The following is an 18,697-nucleotide window of genomic DNA, read 5'->3' as shown; positions in this document are numbered from 1 at the left end:
TTTAGTAAACTCTACCCATTTTTCTTAAAAGAATACTAAAATCAATAAACATATGTTGTGAATTAGTTGAACTCAGGATTCAATATATTTATACACTTTTATAATCTTTTTAAAAGTTTTTCATCATTCATTTTATTGAATTTAATATTTGTGATTTTGCATGTGCTCTCATTTAGATGGTAGATCAGATTCAAAGATTGATATTAGACTCAACATTCCAATATCAATATTATTTAGAGCTTTCTATAAGACTCACCCTTCTATTTGATAATTTTTTTCTATCAAAGTTAGCCTTGTTTCCACATTTTCTTTGAAGTCATTACCACAACCTCTATCCTCTTTGATGGGCATGACTATTCAATTCCATTCCCTCTCATCTTGAACTTCCCCTCTCCTCATTGTGCAAAGCCTCCATTTCCATAACATCCATCATGTAACTAGACCATCTTCCATGAATGATGTGACACCAAAATCCCCCTTTTTTGTTATTTGGCTTATCTTGTATACCACATGTGAATGACATCTCAATGAAAATTCATTGTTATGCTCCAAATACTCTTTAAAACACTTTTTTACCCCCATATGAAGATTGCTTTGTTCATTTCTTATATATATATATATATATAAAATATGATATACCAACATTGAAATTTGAAAAATTAAGTGAATAGATTAATTACTACCTCAATATGAGTTCAACTTTAAATGGGACAAAATCAATTGAAATCATCAAAGACTATTAATTAGCATTAAACAACCCCCTATTAATTAGCATTAAACAACTCAAATTGGTGGTAAACAACTTTTACTTTATGTAAACTAACAAGTGTACCTATAGAGACAAACTCAAATAAGATTTCACACCACTAAATATTTGCTAATCAAATCAAATTTTATTTGGAGATTTACTAATTAATGTAAAATATTTCCCTAAGTTTTATAGTTGTAAATTTATATTAAATTTGATTGATAAAATATTTCCAATAACTCACATCTACATAATTTTTCTTGCTTGTAAATGTATTTTTGCATCACTATAAATCACCACCAACTCAATTTGTAAATAGGAGGTGTATTTGCCACAAAGAAAAAATAAAGCTTATCACAAGATACTAGAAGTAGAATTCTCAAACGATATAGTAGATTTTGAATTTGAAAAATCAAAGGATTCTTTAGTAAACTCTACCCATTTTTCTTAAAAGAATACTAAAATCAATAAACATATGTTCTGAATTAGTTGAACTCGGTATTCAATATATTTATACACTTTTATAATTATTTTTCAAGTTTTTCATCATTCATTTTATTGAATTTAATATTTGTGATTTTGCATGTGCTCTCATTTAGATGGTAGATCAGATTCAAAGATTGATATTAGACTTAACATTCCAATATCAATATTATTTAGAGCTTTCTATTAGACTCACCATTCTATTTGATAATTTGTTTCTATCAAAGTTAGCCTCGTTTCCACATTTTCTTTGAAGTCATTACCACAACCCCTATCCTCTTTGATGTGCATGACTATTAAATTTCATTCCCTCTCATCTTGAACTTCCCCTCTCCTCATTGTGCAAAGCCTCCATTTCCATAACATCCAACATGCAACCAGACCATCTTCCACAAATGATGTGACACCAAAATCTCCCTTTTTCCTTATTTGCCTTATCTTGTATATCACATGTGAATGACATTTCAATGAAAAGTCATTGTTATGCTCCAAATACTCTTTAAAACACTTTTTTACCCCCATATGAAGATTGCTTTGTTCATTATACCAACACTGAAATTTGAAAAATTAAGTGAATAGATTAATTATTACCTCAATACGAGATCAACTCTAAATGGGGCAAAATAAAATGAAATCATCAAAGATTAGGTCTTAAACACAAACTTATCTGTAGTTAAATTGAGAGAGTTCTTAATCAAATCAATTACAAGAAATTAAATATTTAGAAAAATTAAACTGATGTGACCTCCCAAAAAGTCTTGGTGCTTCACCTAGATCCAACAAATGCTAAGAGCTCTACATTCATTCTCATGAGAGATGGATTCATGTGAACCACTTCTCATGAAATATGGGTCAATGAGTTTGACTCAAAAACTACACAGTTAAATCCTGGTAGCAATATCACAATTTCACATGTTGTGGTAAATATCTCCTACTTATCAATTAACGAGCTTAAGATGATTTATAATGAATGGTTCATAAAGCACAACACTTAGTGAAGGTTTTGAAGATGGGGTTGCATGTAGAGTGGGTTTAACCATGAAGGAAACTCTATAGTTAAGCATGCTCAAGCTAGAGCAGTATTGGGATGGGTGAGCTCTAGGGAAATCTGAGTGCTTTACCTCTAAGAACATGACCTAGATCCAATGAGTTCTAAGTGTTACATTCATTGTCATGAGAGATGTTTTTTTTTTGAACCACTACTCATGAAACATAGGTCAATGAGTTTGACTCAAAAACTACACAACTGAATGCAATACCACAATTTGACATGTTACAAAAAATACCTTTAAATTATCAACTATAATATTATCAACTTGGACATAATGACTTCGAATAAATCTAATCTTCTCCAACAAAATAAGGGAAGGTAATAAATGATAAAAAATAGAACAAGGTATTTGGTGAACATCATATAAGATAAATTTAATTGATTTATACATTTAATTGTTGATCCCTAAGAGGCTCATGCTTAAATAAGGGAAATCTAGAAGTTCTACTATTGTTGGACAAGGTGTGTTATGCATAACAACCTCTGATATTTTAGAAGTTGAATCTTCATGGGCAGTGTTTGGGGAAAAGGAATGGGAAAACCTTTAAATAATAAGAAACCTAAGCTAAGAGAAGTAGACAGATCAAACTTTTGTTGGACGAGCTTTGGAATTTGTTAGATTCAATCTATAGGAGTTCCACCATTTCTAGTCATAGATTCATGCCTTCATTCACTCAAGAAATGGTGCACCAAACACCCTTCATAGTCGGTAGGATAATTACATGCCAAAGTCACTAAGCATGGAGCTCACACATTCATATTTAGCCACAATAAGCATCTACAAAGGTCCAAATTAAGGCAAAAATTCCTAAAGAAAGTGCAAGCCTTTTTAGAAAAAGACGTAGCATATGAACCTATTTATCAACAAATATAAATAATTTAGATAAGGGATGACAAAAAATACCTCACTTCTTATAACCAATCTTCATAGGGAGAAGGTATTAAAAAAGATACTAGTCATTTTCTATCTTAGATACATTGTGAGGAGAGAGAAACCACCATGATCACAAGTACAACTAAATAAACAAAAAATAACTGTACCCATTTAAACAAACTACCTATAAAGATTCAACACATGACACATTGATTAACAAAAAGGAAAAGGCGTCGAGTATATAATCCCCATGATTTATCAAGAGCAAACTTGTCAAGGTGAGAGAGAATGCCTCAGAAAATAAATGCTACAATATATACCCTTGATTAACAAGCCATAGGCTCATGTTCATAGAAAGATGTAAACTCTACAAATAATACATAGTATTTCCTTACCTGTTGAATATAACTTCAATATTTTCCAACCTCCTTCATTTGATAAGTTCCTAGGGTTTTATAAAATAACCCTTGATCAATGTGATTACGTAATGATTACAAGTTGTTACAATTGATTTCCATGTCTCAGAATCTAACATGGTACATTTAATTTTCTATGCAACGAGGGAATATATTTCTGTGATTGGCTATACACATGTGCTTAGCAGCTAGGCTAAAAAAATTGAGGTGCCTTGATCAGAAATTACCATGATTGTATGGGTTGATCCAAATGGCATGAATGAGACAACTGACTAGAATTTTTTTGGATGTGGGAGTTCAAAAGAAAGAGAATCTTCCTTGAATTTACATTGGTGGGTCCTTTGAGCATCAGTGTCCTGTAGGAAATGGGGCAAGTTGGTGGATCTTGGAGGGAAGGCATTCTTTGTAGAGTGTCTTAAAACTTTACTAGTTCACATGTATTAGCCTTCATCATAAACTTTGTCACTATAGGTGTGGTTGTGCAATCTTGGGGTTGAAGTATGAGCACACAAGGTGTTGATGCCAATAGTATAGGAGTCTAAATTAACCAACTAGAAATGAGAACCAATTCCTTACAATTGAAAATATATTTTATAATATCATGATTGATCAAAAACCACATGGATGCCTTTAAAGATAACTTCTTTCTAAGCTTAGAATAAGTTTGGACTCATGAAATACTAAACGGCTTCATAAAACTTGTAGAAAACCAAACACAATACTTTATATTAATCATAATCAAATACAAAATATTTAAAAATTCCCTTAAAAAAATTTTGAAAGTATTTTAAGATAAATTGTTATTTTTTAGATCTATCTATACATTTATCAAGTAATTTTTATAAATTAATATTTTAAATACTTAAAATCAACTAAACAATTATAAATAAATAGTTCATTAATTTTTTTTGATTAATTAATAATAACAATTAAAAATACATTCTAGGTGTTGCATAGACAATAGGAACAAGGACTCAATGAAGACAAATCTTATATGAATTTAGCATTTTATAAATGTTAGTTTACTTTAAATGAAAACAAGAATTATTTGTACGAACCAATTCTTATAGCCTCTCATAAATCAATGTTGAGCACTCATGCGTCTTATATTATAAAGTATTCACACTTGGAGCAGCAAATACCGCTATTCTCCTACAATAATTATGGGTTCGTTTGCCAAGGAGCCCATCCCTCCGCCCCTGCAAAACGATACAATTCTACAATATAATCTTATAATTCACTTGATAAAAATCTTCAACTTCCATATATAGTTTTTCACATTTCCTTACAAAAACTGTTGCAAGTGCACACTTATGACCGCCTCATCCATTTCTATTTCTAGCTTTCTCCAAACCGAGTCCGATGCAAGAAAGGAAATGGAAATGTTGATTTGAAAATCCATTGAACTTGTCATTGTCTGCTTATATAAATCATTCAAATGGTGAAGAGTCGTCTCAAGTTTATAGGAAAAGATTCATTCGGAGTGCCATCCAAGAATTTCTTAGCTACAACAGTATTGGTGGCCTCCGTTGGATGATAAGCATCCCAAAATATATATCTGGATCGATCACTGTTGCAAAACCCTATGTTTGGCAAACACGACACTATCCCTCTGAATTGCCCACCAGCTCCACAACATGCAGTATTAGGATTCTCAAAACCTGCATATAATTAAAGTTATATAAGGATCCTCCATTTTGCTATAAATTGCCCGTAGTTAAACATCATACTATGAAGAAAATTAAGATTGGAAAATTAATCAATTTTAACTATTCATAAGATATAGTCATTAGTATGTAACGTTTATAAAATAAACTATAAAATATATGAATCAAATAACTGAATCTAACTAAAATTGAAGGTCCTCATTAAGTAGTAGTATAATTGTCCTCTTTTGTGAAAGATGTGTAGATAAAAATGGGAAATGTATTAGAGGCTCTTACCATACTTCTCGTAGTTTTGGAGGAGGTCCATCACAACGTCGTACGTATTAAGATACACAAAATGAGAATCAGGTAGACTGGAATTCAGCTGGGTAACAAGCTGTTTCAAACGGGTATTATAGTTCACAACCAGATTGTTGGACTGAGAAATGCATATGCCATTCGTAGATTTGTTTAAAGACAATTCGAATGGCGTGCATCCTAGAGGCCCGATTCCCGCTATTGCAAACTTCCTGGCCCCTAAACTGAACAGTCTCTGCTAAAAATAGAACCAAAAAAAAACCAGAAAAGGTCAGCTGTCATGTAAATGCTAACATTATAATGATTGCTGAGTGTAAGGCTCCTGGCATCTAAAAGGGATGAGTCCAGAATTGTGTCTCGGGGAGAATTTGGCAGAATATATACCCTTCAGTCCTCGGTTCTTAACCAAAGAAACTAAACGAAAAAACTGACTTCCATAAAAAAATGTTTGCATTTGTGATTGAGGATTTTACAAAAGTTCATCCCTTTGAGCAAAGATGGCTGATAAATCTTACCATAAGTAAAACGCCTAGCTGAGATATAAGCTCCTCCTGGAATTCATCTGGTGTGTAACGAGCCCTCATTGGTGAGACGGGTAAAAGATAGTTGATGAGATAATCATTAGAGCCTGTGGTCACAGTATATACAGATTTCTCAAGGAACTTGATTGCACCGGCTTCGGTCAGCATGTTGATGAGTTCCATCCTCGTTGTTTCGAAGTAGTCGACTTGTTGCTGCAGTACAATACGGGCGGCCTGAACCCAAAACAATGGATGATCACGAGAGTTTATACACTTTTTGTGTCCACATAATGTGCCCATCAAATAGAGATACCAGATAAACATATCAAAGGAATACCCAAAACAAATGCTTTTTTTAGCTTTTCTCACAGCCTGGTTGAAAGAACTTTTGGGGAAGGGTTTTTAAATTTTTTTCGGTTTATAGGACACCAGTCATAGTCATATTTTTTTGGGGTTAATAGTGATATAGGAAGTTTTTGTTCATCTGTGCTAAAATAAGACATCCTATCTTATGTTATTTGAACTTGTAACCTTTCTTTTCAAAAAATATGAACTTGTAACCTCTCAATTGAAAAAAAAATATGACTTTTGATGGTGAAAAAACCATTAAAAATATTTCAAAATTTATTAAAATCCTGAAAGAAGAAAGCATTGTTGGGATACTCTGGAGTTGTTTGGGGACACGATAGGCCAAATTACTGTTGGGTATTCTTTGAACCCTAGGTTTTCTAATATTTTTCACAGGATCTGAACATGATAGATTGCTAGGACAGAGAACAAAATGCCCAAGATATGGAATCCCTAAGATTGGGATTACTACATTCTCTAATAATCATTTCACATTGGAACAAATCCTGTGAAGACCTAAAGGGAAAGTGAAAAGCCCTGTACCCAAACATCAATTTGGTTCTGAAAACAGAATCATTCCAATACTTCTTTCCTAAACAACCTAAATTTAGCCAAAGCCCAAACATTAGGCTCATTATCCTAGTTTCTGTAGTAGTACAAACTAAAAAAATACAGAGTTTCTTTCAATTCCATCCATGGGCCATCTAAATATTACTTATGAGCATACACAATGTTTTACTACACTTCATTTGACATTTAAGCTTCAACACACACCGAGAAAAAGGAAATGTATTGAAGAACATACAAAGAGAGATCCAGTGACATTGAGGATTCCAGATGCCCCTGATGCGTAGTTCACACCAGGAAGTATGAGAGCTCCTTTGGTGGTGGGCGCCAAGTATGGTTGGGGTAACATTGTCTTCCCAATGCTAAGCCCTGCAACATTTGAACCAGTAAATGAGAATCTGGATCATCAAATAAGAAATCTTAAATTGTTTTAATCTCAAACCAAGTTCTGATCAATTCAAGTGGTATATGGTGCAAACCCAACACATAAGTAACATCAAGAAATTCACAAGATATTAATTCAACCAGCTTAACTAAACAATAATGTCAAACCAAGTTATATACCAATGATGTCGGGGATTGTTTTGCCATTGGTGAAACGGCCGGTGGGTTTTCCCCCTGAAAGTGTGAAATCGATTCCATAAGGAGGGAAATCGGCTTTTGAGAGGGAGGCAATGTAATTGTTGTTGCCTGCGTCCGCCAGAGAGTCGCCAAATATGAAGAAAGGGATTTCACTCGATTCTACAAATCCAATTGGTACAATAACTCCAATGATCCATAGCATTCTCATCACAGGCCTCATTTTAAATCTCAGTTATTGTTTTTCAATCAGTTCCGTCTCAAATTTGCCCAAAAGGCATTTGACACGAGAAAATCTGTCGGTTTGAAAGGATTGACAGTCCATTGTTTGTGATTACCATGCTTCATTATTTATACAGAAATATGGAGAAGCGAACATCATTTCGTACCTTTTTTGGGCTGTGCATTCACATGGGGGGAGCTTTTGATTCCTTTTTCTTTTTGTTTGTGTTCGAGTCACGGGGCGAATATAAAAGATACTCACTATGCAGTACACATTTTCCATTACAGTCTCTGCTAAGTGGAGTGAATCTTCAACAAAATGACTCCATCGATTACATTCATGGATATATTATATAAACATAGTCGCTTCATGGCTACCAAAAAATCAAATACACTGAATCAACTGCGATTTGGGCCCATAGTTTCATTGGGCACGCTGGTTGTTTTGAGAGTTTTCACTTTGAATACAGTCTCAAAAATGTATGTTTTCAAGAAATAGTATAATGTTTTAGAAGAGGCTGCAAAAACAAATGCATTCGTAACTTTAAGATAAAAATCTGTTTTTTTTTAAAAGAGCTAAAACAATATTTGATAAATCCAACATAAATTAAGCAGCTCTAACTATGTTAGATGAGGGAGTATCATAATCATTCGGTATTCTCCAAACATTAGCAGGGAAGAGTTGGCTCCCAACTAAAAAGTGCATTATCTTCAACATTTATAGTTGTTTCGTGAATTTTTACTTTGAATGTAAAGTTTCAAAAATGTATGTTTTCAAGAAACACTTTAATATTTATCAAAAAGGACGTGGTAAAAAGACACATTCATTAATCTAATATAAGGATCTAGTTTATTAAAAAATAAAAGCTTAAAATACAAGACTGAACCTAGTGTAAATTAAACAATTGTGATTATGTCACGTGAAGGAGTATCATTATCATTCAAATTTCTACAAATATTAGCAAGGGTAGAGTCAATAGCTCCCAAGCAGTGAGTGCATTATCTTTAGCATTATCCTCTACATGTGGTTGTGTGGACTAGGGAGATTACATGTTGTACATAGGGGGATTTGCTAGTGCCTGGCTAGTTAGTGTCTTCATGAGGAAATGGAAGTCACAATGGTGGAGACCATCCTCAATTAGTACTAGAATACCTAGAATTCTAACATATTGGACCATGAGAGTTAGCCATGATCATAATTGTTCCTCTGAGAAAAGTGGCTATGTTCATTCTATACCCACAAGAAATGAAGTGAAAAGAGACTTGGGCAATGGTACAAGGGATATTTCTCTAGTGGTTCAACAACTTTTGAAGATGTGTGACTTCAAGAAAAACTTTACTACCTTGCACTTCAATTTCAATAAGTGCATTAGAGAAAATTATAGCTATGGAAGAGGAATAATATGTATTAAAAAATGTAATAAAAGAAAGTGTCATTTCTATCTTTCGATATCTTCAACAAGATTGTGACTCTACTTATGTGTATGTGAGGCCAATTTCTAGCCAAAATCAAGCACCATGAGAAAGGATTAGGTCATAATGGACCAAGTTAAAAAATGTATGGATCCCATATCATGTTTCTTGAGTCTGAGAAAAAAAATAGAAGAGATACTTGAGTGACTCAATTTTACCAAATAAAGGGAAACTTTGGTAATTCATACATGGGTGGGAAACATCTCAAGGGGAAGACCTTGATACAACAAATACCAAATAGAGTGAACCAATTTGGACTCTAGAATAACATTCCAAACCCCCTAAAATCCTTTTTGGTCAAAACTCATGAAAGAAATGAAAAAGAACTATTCTTCTCTCATGTGGAGATGACATTGAGAGCAAAAAATGTCCCTTAGAGGGGTTATAACATTGAAAGAAGTATTTAGAAGTAATTTTCGATCCTTCCACCAAGGTTCTATATACAAGACACTACCAATTTATGCAAAGAGTATGAGAGGATTGAATCAACAACCATTTGGTAAGTCTGTTAGAAAATAAAGTCCACCAAGATAATTAATTAAGAGTGGGTTGGGGGGGAGGTGGGGGGTGAATCAGTTATCCAACTATTAAAATATTTATCAACCTTCTTAATCTTTAACCATGTGAGCAATATAATCAGCATCCATAAGAAGATACACATACACAATAAAACCAAATATGTTAACTAGGGAAACCCTTGATCAGAGGGAAACCCCTATAGGGATGGTACTCACAAAATTATGTACTAATATAAAAGTTCCTTGTAAGAGGATCGACTATGTTAGGAGCCAATGAAATATATTTAGTACTTATTAGTCCCTATTAGGAGACTTTAAATCCCTATTAGGAGATTCCAACCCTGATAGGAGTTGTGCCAACCCTATTAGGAGTTGTGCCAACCCTATTAGGAGTTGTAGAAGGTAGAAGGATCCATTGTCCAAACAGCTTCAGGGGCAAGACCACTAAAGTCACTATCCAACTAGTCTATGTATTAGTCCTTGCAGAATACTAGAAATGAATGATCTCAAACTCCTTTTTCCTCTTGACCATACCAATCCGCTTTGAAATCTCAATTCCAGATCTTCCAACTCGCATCCAATAATACCTTGGATTGCTTACACACATTTATCAACTTCACATATCACTTGTACAATTCACACTTCACACATAAATCACACACTTCACTACAAGGAAAATAACCTTCCTATATACCATATCCTCAAAATAATTGCTCGAATCGCCCTTGAGAATTTCCCAATTAATTATACATGAACTCATTAAGATATTACAAAATATTACATCTTCTCACAATTACAAATCATTGTTGGCTCACAATCTTTACAACTTCTCACATGTGGGACCTCTAACCTTGCTCACTTGTTGATGTCATCATCAGGTTGTCTACTATTAATGTCTAAGTATGCTCATCATGATTCTATCTCTGTGAAGAGATGCAATCCAAATATCAGAAACCATTTATCAAGTACTCTATCTGCACAATGTCCTTCGTAATTCACAAATAACTTCTACATGTCTTCAATTCCCTATACACGCACTTGTCCACTTCATCAGGACATGATGTAGAACACATCCTCAATTGCACTTGACCTGATCATCAATAGATAGTCTATACGAACTCATTCTCTGTTTGCTACTCTGCCATTTTTCATAGAAACAATACTATGTTGACATCAATGACAAACACAGTCATAAATGCAACATGCCAATCATTCTAACCATCTCTCCAATGCTTAGTATACTCCCCGAAAGGAATACCATCATCATTCATGCTAACAATCTCCCCCTTTGGCATTGATGGCAACATAGATGAAAAACATCCAAGTTCTAAGAATACTAAATCAAACTCCATTGATGATGTTTTCTTCTTTTCAAATCCTCTTCATCAATCAAATTTGAAACTCACAGGAATATTGTTTTGTTTGTGCTTTCTCACTCTTAGGATCAACATCATTTGTTCACAGTCTAACTCACACAAAAAACTCTCTATTCTTACCTAGTTTACATGAATGGAAATTAATTGTTCACAACTTCTCCCTTATCGATATTAATCAATCTATCTAGGAACAATTCACCTCCATACATACATGTTTCATAATCTCTCCCCTATTATGTTAGAGAGATTATTCTCCATCTACAACACTTTTGCCCCATACATAGGAGATGTCTTTCATGTAATCTCTCTCCCCCATTGACATCAGTGACAATCCAAGTCTTCAACCAGCTCAAGTATCTAAAGACATTGTTCAATGCAAACTACCAAGAGTCCTTGATGACTCTGCTCATCATAGAAACTCCCTCATACAAGAAGCATCAAAATTCAGTCTAGATAAACAATAATCCTCTGTACCATTGCACTAATGCAATTTTTGCATCATCTATTCAGAAGTAGGCAGGGGCATAACCCCAAGCATACCTCATAAATACTCAAATGTATCTTTATGCAAAGGATTTGTAAAGATATCTACAATCTTCTCTTTTGTATTCACATACTCTACTGTGATCTCTTTCTTTGCAACTTTCTCTCTCAAATCATGATACTTAATAGATATATGCTTAGTCTTAGAATGCAACATAGGATTCTTAGACATACTTACTATACTTGTGGTATCACAATGTATGACAAAAAATTCTGAAAATTCTATCCCAATGTCCTTCAAGATCTACTTCATCCACATGATCTGATTAAAATTGTTTGATGCCGCTACATACTCTTATTCTGCTATACTCTGTGAAATACAATCTTGTTTCTTGCTGAGCCAAGAAAACCAATCTTCCTCCAAGGATAAATGCTCCACTATTGGTGCTCTTTTTATCATCCATACTACCTGCCCAATCTGCATCAATATAAGCACACAAAGTAAAATCACTTGATTTGTCACACCATAAACCAAAATCAAATGTTCCTTTCAAATATCTAAATATTATCTTTACCGCCACATAATATGCTTCTTTAGGATCTGCTTGAAATCTTTCTACTATCCCAACTGCATTTTCTATATCTAGTCTAGTGTGATTCAAATAAATTGCAAACCTCTAATCATAGATTTTTACTTCTTCTATTCAAATGTAGGTGTCTCATCTTTGCTAGATAACTTGTGACTAGTTATCATAGGTATACCAAAAAACTTACAACTTTCCAAGTCAAATATTTTCAAAAAGTCTTTTAAATAATTAGCTTGTGATAGGAAAATACCATTACTATTCTATACAATCTGTAGACCTAAGAAATATTTCATCTCTCCAATGATACTCATCTCAAATTCATTCTTCATTTCATCAGCAAATTTGTCACTTGTTTCATCATTTCCTCCAAAGATTATGTCATCTAAACATATCACAATAATCAACAATTTTTCTCAATTTTTTTCAAATATAAATTGTTATCTATTGTACCTTTAGAAAATCTCAACTTTTCCAACTACTTGTCCAATCTTTGATACCAAGTTCCAGGTGCTTGCTTTATTAAACTATACAATGCTTTCTTTAATATGCATACCATGTCCTTTTCTTCTATCAAAGGAAATCCTTTAGGATGCTCGATGTAGACTTCTTCTTCAAGTTATCCATTCTTAAATGTTTACTTTACATGATACATCTGGTACACTTTGAACTTCTTACTTGTTGCATAAGCCAAGAACATTCGTACTGCTTCAAGTTTGACAACAGGGGTAAATGTTTCTTCATAGTCTATACCTTCTTGTTGTGAATATTCTTTGCATATTAATATTGCTTTATTCCTCACAATCTTATCTTGTTTCTAAAAACCCATTTAGTTCCTATAACATTCTTGTCTTTAGGTCTAGGAACCAATTCCCATGTCTCATTCTTCATAATTCAATATAGTTCTTCCTTCATTACTTGAATCCAATGATCATCCTTGCATGCCTCATTGGAACTCTTTGGTTCAACTTGAGAAATCAAATACAATTCTTCATGTACTCTATTTCTTGCCATAACTTCTTTTTCTTTGCTTCCAATAATCTGATTAGCAAGGCATTTCTTTGTTAAATTCTTGTTTGGTGTAGGCATTGGTGTTTCAACTCTTACTTCTTCTCTAGGTTCATATCTCAGTTCTTCTCTTTGTTCAACAATTTGAACATCATTATGCAAATCAATATTAGTCTCAAAGAAAACTTCAACATTTCCTATAACAAGTTTAGAATTATCTTCTTCATCTTCAAAATTATAATCTAGCATTCTCTCTTTAACTCCAAACTTTTCATCCACTTTTACATTTGTGCACTCAACAATAGGTTTAGTTATTTTATTAAAGCATTTATAAGCTTTGTTTTTCAATGAATAGCCAAGGAACATACCTTCATCGCTTCTTGCATCGAACTTACCAATATCATCATCTCTCTTTATGTAACACTTACTTCAAAAAATTCTAAAATATTTCACTGAGGATGCATGCCCAAACCATAACTCATAGGTAGTCTTATTTATACCTTTTCTAATTTGAACTTTGTTCATTGTGTATCTTATTGTATTGATTGCTTCTGTCCAAAATGTCTTGGATACATCATTCTCAAACATCATGGCTCTTGTTGCTTTTGTTATAGACCTATTTCTTCTTTCAACAATCCCATTTTGCTCAGGTGTCTTAGGTGTTGATAGTTGTCTCTTGATGCCATTCACTTCACAAAAGGTGTTAAACTCCCTCAAAGTAAAATCCCCACCTCTATCTAATCTCAAACATTTTATCTTTACTCCATATATTCATTCTCAACTCTATTCTTAAACAACTTAAACTTTTCTTTAAGAAATGTTATCGACATCATTCTAGTGAAATCATCAACAAAACTCATAAATTACCTTTCACCATAGAATTCTCTTATTATGGTAGGACCACTCAAATCTGTATGAAAAATCTCCAATTTCGCTTTAGTAGTGAACTTCTTGCTAGGAAAGGAAACTTTCTTTTGCTTAGCTATAACATATTCTTTGCACACAACATTAGTATGCTTCACAATTTTAGGTAAATCTCTAACAACAAATGCACTACTAGCCTTCACAATATTATCAAAGTTTATATGACAAAATATTCTAAGCCATAACCAGTTGTTATCCACCTTTGCAACCAAACATGTCATCTTTGTAGGGTTCAATTAAAAAATATTACCTCTAGATCTTGTACCAGTGCCAATTAACTTACCATCTTTATCCTTGATAATGCATGTCTTCTCTATGAATTGCAATTGATAACCTTTATCAACCAACTATCCAACACTCAATAGGTATGCTTTAATCCAATAAAAAAATAGACATCATCAATGATAGTCTTTCCACCAAGAGTAATAGATCCTATTCCCTTGATATGGCAAGTTGCATTGTTACCAACTCTAACAATTCCTCCATTGTGATTACTAAAATTAACAAACTTATTCATGTCTCCAGTCATATAATGAAAATAACCACTATCTATAATCCAATCAGTTCTCTTTTCAACTTGTGAAACTAGGGCTTTCTCTTCTCTGACTTCTTTTTTAGGATTTTCTTCTTTTATAGCTACAAATCCTAACTCATCATTACTGTCACTCTACACTATTTCTTCAGACTCATCATCTTCACTTGCATACAAACAATCTCTAGGCCTTCTAGACTTGAAATTCTTCTTATATTCTTTCTATCTTTTAGGACACTTAGAAGAATAATGACCAAATTCATTGCAAGTCCAACATTTAAAGCTTCTCTTACCATCTGCTTCTCTTCTTACAAGTAGGACAATTCCTTCTTCAATTCCTTTATCCTCCTCAAATCTGGATCTGTTGCTGCTAGCATAGTCTCTACTAGTGCTTGCACTTCTTAATAAATAAGGGTTAACACTTAATGCACTAAACGTTGTCTCTACTCTAGGAAAATCTCTAGATTTCTTCAAGCTCATTTATGTTGCTTGCAATCTTCCAAGTAGTGTCTCTCTAGTAAACTTCTCAGTGCATGGCATCACTAGCTCAATCATATTTGATGTTTGCTTGAATTGTAGTGTCAAAGTTTTCAAGATCTTCTAGATAAACTCATCTTTAGTTTTAGATCCATTGCAAGACAAAATTCCTACAACAATTTATGATATTCTACCAATATAGCTTCTTATAGATTCATCTTCCATCATCTTAGCATCTTGAAATAAACATATCCAATTCTATAATCTGATTCTTGTAGCATTTGCATCACCTTCAAATGTAGTTTCTAAAGCTTTCCAAATTTTATGAGATGTATCTAAAGATTTTACTTGACTATATTCATTCTTAGGAAGAGCTAACAATATTGCTTCTTTAGCAACCATATTGCACATAAATAGATCTCTTTCAGTTTCACCGCATTCCACAAGTTTTCTTTCTTACACAATCTTCTTTCCATTCTTTGTCATCAGCCAATACCCTAAGCCCATATAAAATGAGTCTTCATCTTCTCCTTCCAGCTATCATAGTTAACTCCATCAAATTTAGGACTTTCTTTTATGAAGTGACTCGCCATTAATCTCCTTGAGTTGTTAATATTTTCCTTCAAGGATTTGATGCTCTGATACCAATTGTTAGAAAGTAAAGTCCACCAAGATAGTTGAGAGAGGGGCAGGGCGGGGGGGGGGGGGGGGAGGGGGGGGTTGGGGGGTGGGTGAATGTGTTATCCAACTATTAAAACATCTATCAACCTTATGAATCCTTAACCATGTGAGCAATATAATCAGTAACCATAAGAAGATACACATACAACGTATATGCACCAAGTTGTGGTGCCAAAAAGGTGACAACTCTTTTTTTCCTTTTTTTTTAATAGCGCGTACGCCCTATAGTGTGTACACGCTATAGCATGTACGTGCTTTAAAAAAAGTGAATTTTTATAGATGGGTTGCATCTACAGCCCATCATTTTCATCTTTGTTTTTTCGCATTCCTACACCAACAGCGCGTACGCGAGTTCAAGAAACAAAGGGTTTCACCATCCCAATTGCCAATATGCCTCCTCACCAGAAAAATCCAAGATCACAAGCACACTGACACCGACGCCGTATGTGATCTTAACTTCATTTTGCATTGTTTGATATATTTTTCATATTATTTTGTAGGTTTTTATATTGTTTTGTAGGGTTTTTACAATTTTTATTTAAATTTGTTTATTTATTTGGATTTCAATTGATTTTTTATCAAGAAATGTCCATAATCAACTGGCAAATTTGCAAGAACCTCAAAACCCTCCCCAAGAAGAAAAACAAATTCCATAACCCAAACCAATTGCAAGACCTCTGCCAGGCACACAAGAAAATATAATAAATGAAATAGAGAGAGGCAAAACTGAATTAGAAGGACTCATTGCTCAGTTGAAAGAATCTGGACAAACCAATCCAATGAGGGCTCAATTGGCATCATCCCTAAGACCCAGATAGCCTTAGTTAGTGGTCAGTTAGATATTTGGCGAGTTAAGAGGGATGAACAAAAAAGATTTTATGCAAATAAATTTTCATATGAAGATGTTAAAAAAAAAGAAATACCAAAAGGTAGAATATGTGCATTATTTAGAAAACCCGGTGAGCAAAATACTGTTAGAGAGGGTACTAAACTATTCCCCATCCATTGGTGCATATACAATGCTATTAGAAATAATTTTTGGGATAGATGGTGGATGGTTTTTGATGCCCCTTCTTGCAACAATCATGAGGTCCCCATGTATTTTTTGAAGAAATTATATTGTGAGTTTGTCCTTGGGGAGATCCCCAATTATTTTGATATATTAGACTCCTAGGGTAGAGGTGGGGAGTCATCATTTGAGAGCTTGAGAGCATGTTGTGACCCTAATGTACTTAGGGCACCTGTGGTCAAGCCACAATGCGAGCATGTGACTATTCCTTCACTTGTGAAGGAACATGTAGAGGCCAGTGCTCTAGGGACCATTAATACTTTGACACAGACCCTCATCCATTCCACAAGCCCATTAGTTGAGGGGGAGCCTTCTGTGCATCATGGTCACATGTGCACTTCATGCGGATCTCTATGCACATTTGGCACTCATGCTGGAGATAGTGCAAATGATGGGCTCCTCATTGATTAGTTCCTAAACGAAACATTTGGCTTTGAAACACATGTAAGTTAAAATTATAATTTACTAATTTGATCACATTTCATATGTATAGTGAATGATTAGTTAATTAGCATCTATTGACATTGTTCAAAATTCAGGGTCAGAGTGTTGGCGGGCCTAGCAGTGATCCTCCGGCCCCATTTTTTGTCCCCTCCACGAGTCCAGAGGTATGTATCAATTTAATCATTTAAATTAATACATATATTTATTAAGTAATCATATTAAGGATTGGTGAAAAAAATTATGCATGTGTTTCAGTTCTCTACTGGACCGTCAACCTTTACTACAAACTCGAAGCATAGACATCATACAAGCTATGTACAGGTATATTTGTTTCATGTTAATTTAATTCATTTGATTATATTTGTTTCATGTTTCATGTTACATGTAATGTGTATTGTATGACATGCAGCTCATGATGTCGGACACCCCTCCTCATCTTTGACAATCTGTTGATTGTGGAGTGGCCACAGCTATGGCTAGCTCATAGCCATTGACTAAGGTATCAAAGAATTTTCTTCATTTTGATTGTTTTTTTATAATAGTTAGTCTCAAAATTTCTAATGTTATTTATAAGTGATTATATTTATTGAATTGTTGTAGGGTCTCGTCATGCCTGATCGTCCACGAGCCTTCAAGGTGGACTTACAAAGTGACTATTTGATGGCGGTAAGAAAATAATTGATTTTGTGTGTACATATATTTGATTTCAATGTATAATAAATATTGATTCATATCTACTTTGTTTGTCTCAGCTCAAGTTAGAGAAGAGCCTCAACAAGAGGATGAGCGAGCATGTTAGGAGGACCCCGTCATCTCCACTGTCTCCCTCCACATGATGACAGAAGACGTCGAGAGATTTGTTTCCTTCCCACGAGGGGAAGGAAAAGATATAGTTGATATAGACATAGACACATATATATATATATATATATATAGGTATCAGTGGACATATTCGATACACATTTGATGTATATGAAATTTTATATTTGATGTATGCCATTATTCGACTTATGACATTATTGGTTATTATTTTATATTATATGTTTGCTCATGTATGACATTAAATTAGATATGTTCGTGTATGACATTAAATTAGATATGTGCTTGTATGACATTAAATTAGATATGTTTATGTATGACATTAAATTCAATACCTAATTTGTTCAAAACTTTGATAGAATATTGATTAACAATAAACTTTATCACTATTTAAGCATAAGTTAATCACTTGCAATATGTCATCGTCATATGATTTATGATCTTGTTCATGTTTAAATTTTTCCTTCTCTATCATTTGTTTATCAAGTTTAATTCAATACCTAATTAGTTTGAATTTTTGATACAATATTGATTGG

General features: G+C 33.6%; 1 protein-coding gene across 2 annotated transcripts; it reads right to left on the bottom strand.

Moving 5' to 3' along the window:
- Window positions 1-4,649: 4,649 nt before the first annotated feature.
- On the bottom strand, window positions 4,650-7,876 carry LOC149550660 (GDSL esterase/lipase At2g23540-like). 2 transcript variants are annotated; one of them, XM_089786210.1, is made up of 5 exons: window positions 7,537-7,876; window positions 7,211-7,341; window positions 6,052-6,291; window positions 5,516-5,774; window positions 4,650-5,233 (listed from the first exon to the last, which is right to left on the bottom strand). In XM_089786210.1, the coding sequence occupies exons 1-5, from the start codon at window positions 7,772-7,774 to the stop codon at window positions 5,007-5,009; spliced, it is 1,095 nt and encodes a 364-aa protein (XP_089642336.1). In that variant the 5' UTR covers window positions 7,775-7,876; the 3' UTR covers window positions 4,650-5,006. The 2 variants fall into 2 exon arrangements, with proteins under 2 accessions (XP_089642336.1, XP_089642337.1); XM_089786211.1 differs by having other exon boundaries at window positions 5,516-5,771.
- Window positions 7,877-18,697: the final 10,821 nt, after the last annotated feature.

The sequence above is a fragment of the Cupressus sempervirens genome, chromosome 6 (assembly GCF_028749045.1).
Source record: "Cupressus sempervirens isolate cs-2001-9-10 chromosome 6, ASM2874904v1, whole genome shotgun sequence".
In the NCBI taxonomy this organism is placed as follows: domain Eukaryota; kingdom Viridiplantae; phylum Streptophyta; class Pinopsida; order Cupressales; family Cupressaceae; genus Cupressus; species Cupressus sempervirens.
This window is presented reverse-complemented; position numbering and strand designations above follow the sequence as displayed.

What these genes read in the sequence shown, in the direction of transcription:
- LOC149550660 (XM_089786210.1), bottom strand. Translation starts at nt 7,774, where the DNA reads ATGAGGCCTGTGATGAGAATGCTATGGATCATTGGAGTTATTGTACCA. An exon ending in ATGTCACTGGATCTCTCTTT is followed by an intron (nt 6,292 to 7,210) that starts GTATGTTCTTCA and finishes TTTTGGGTTCAG; the next exon opens with GCCGCCCGTATTGTACTGCA. An exon ending in CCAAAACTACGAGAAGTATG is followed by an intron (nt 5,234 to 5,515) that starts GTAAGAGCCTCT and finishes AATTATATGCAG; the next exon opens with GTTTTGAGAATCCTAATACT.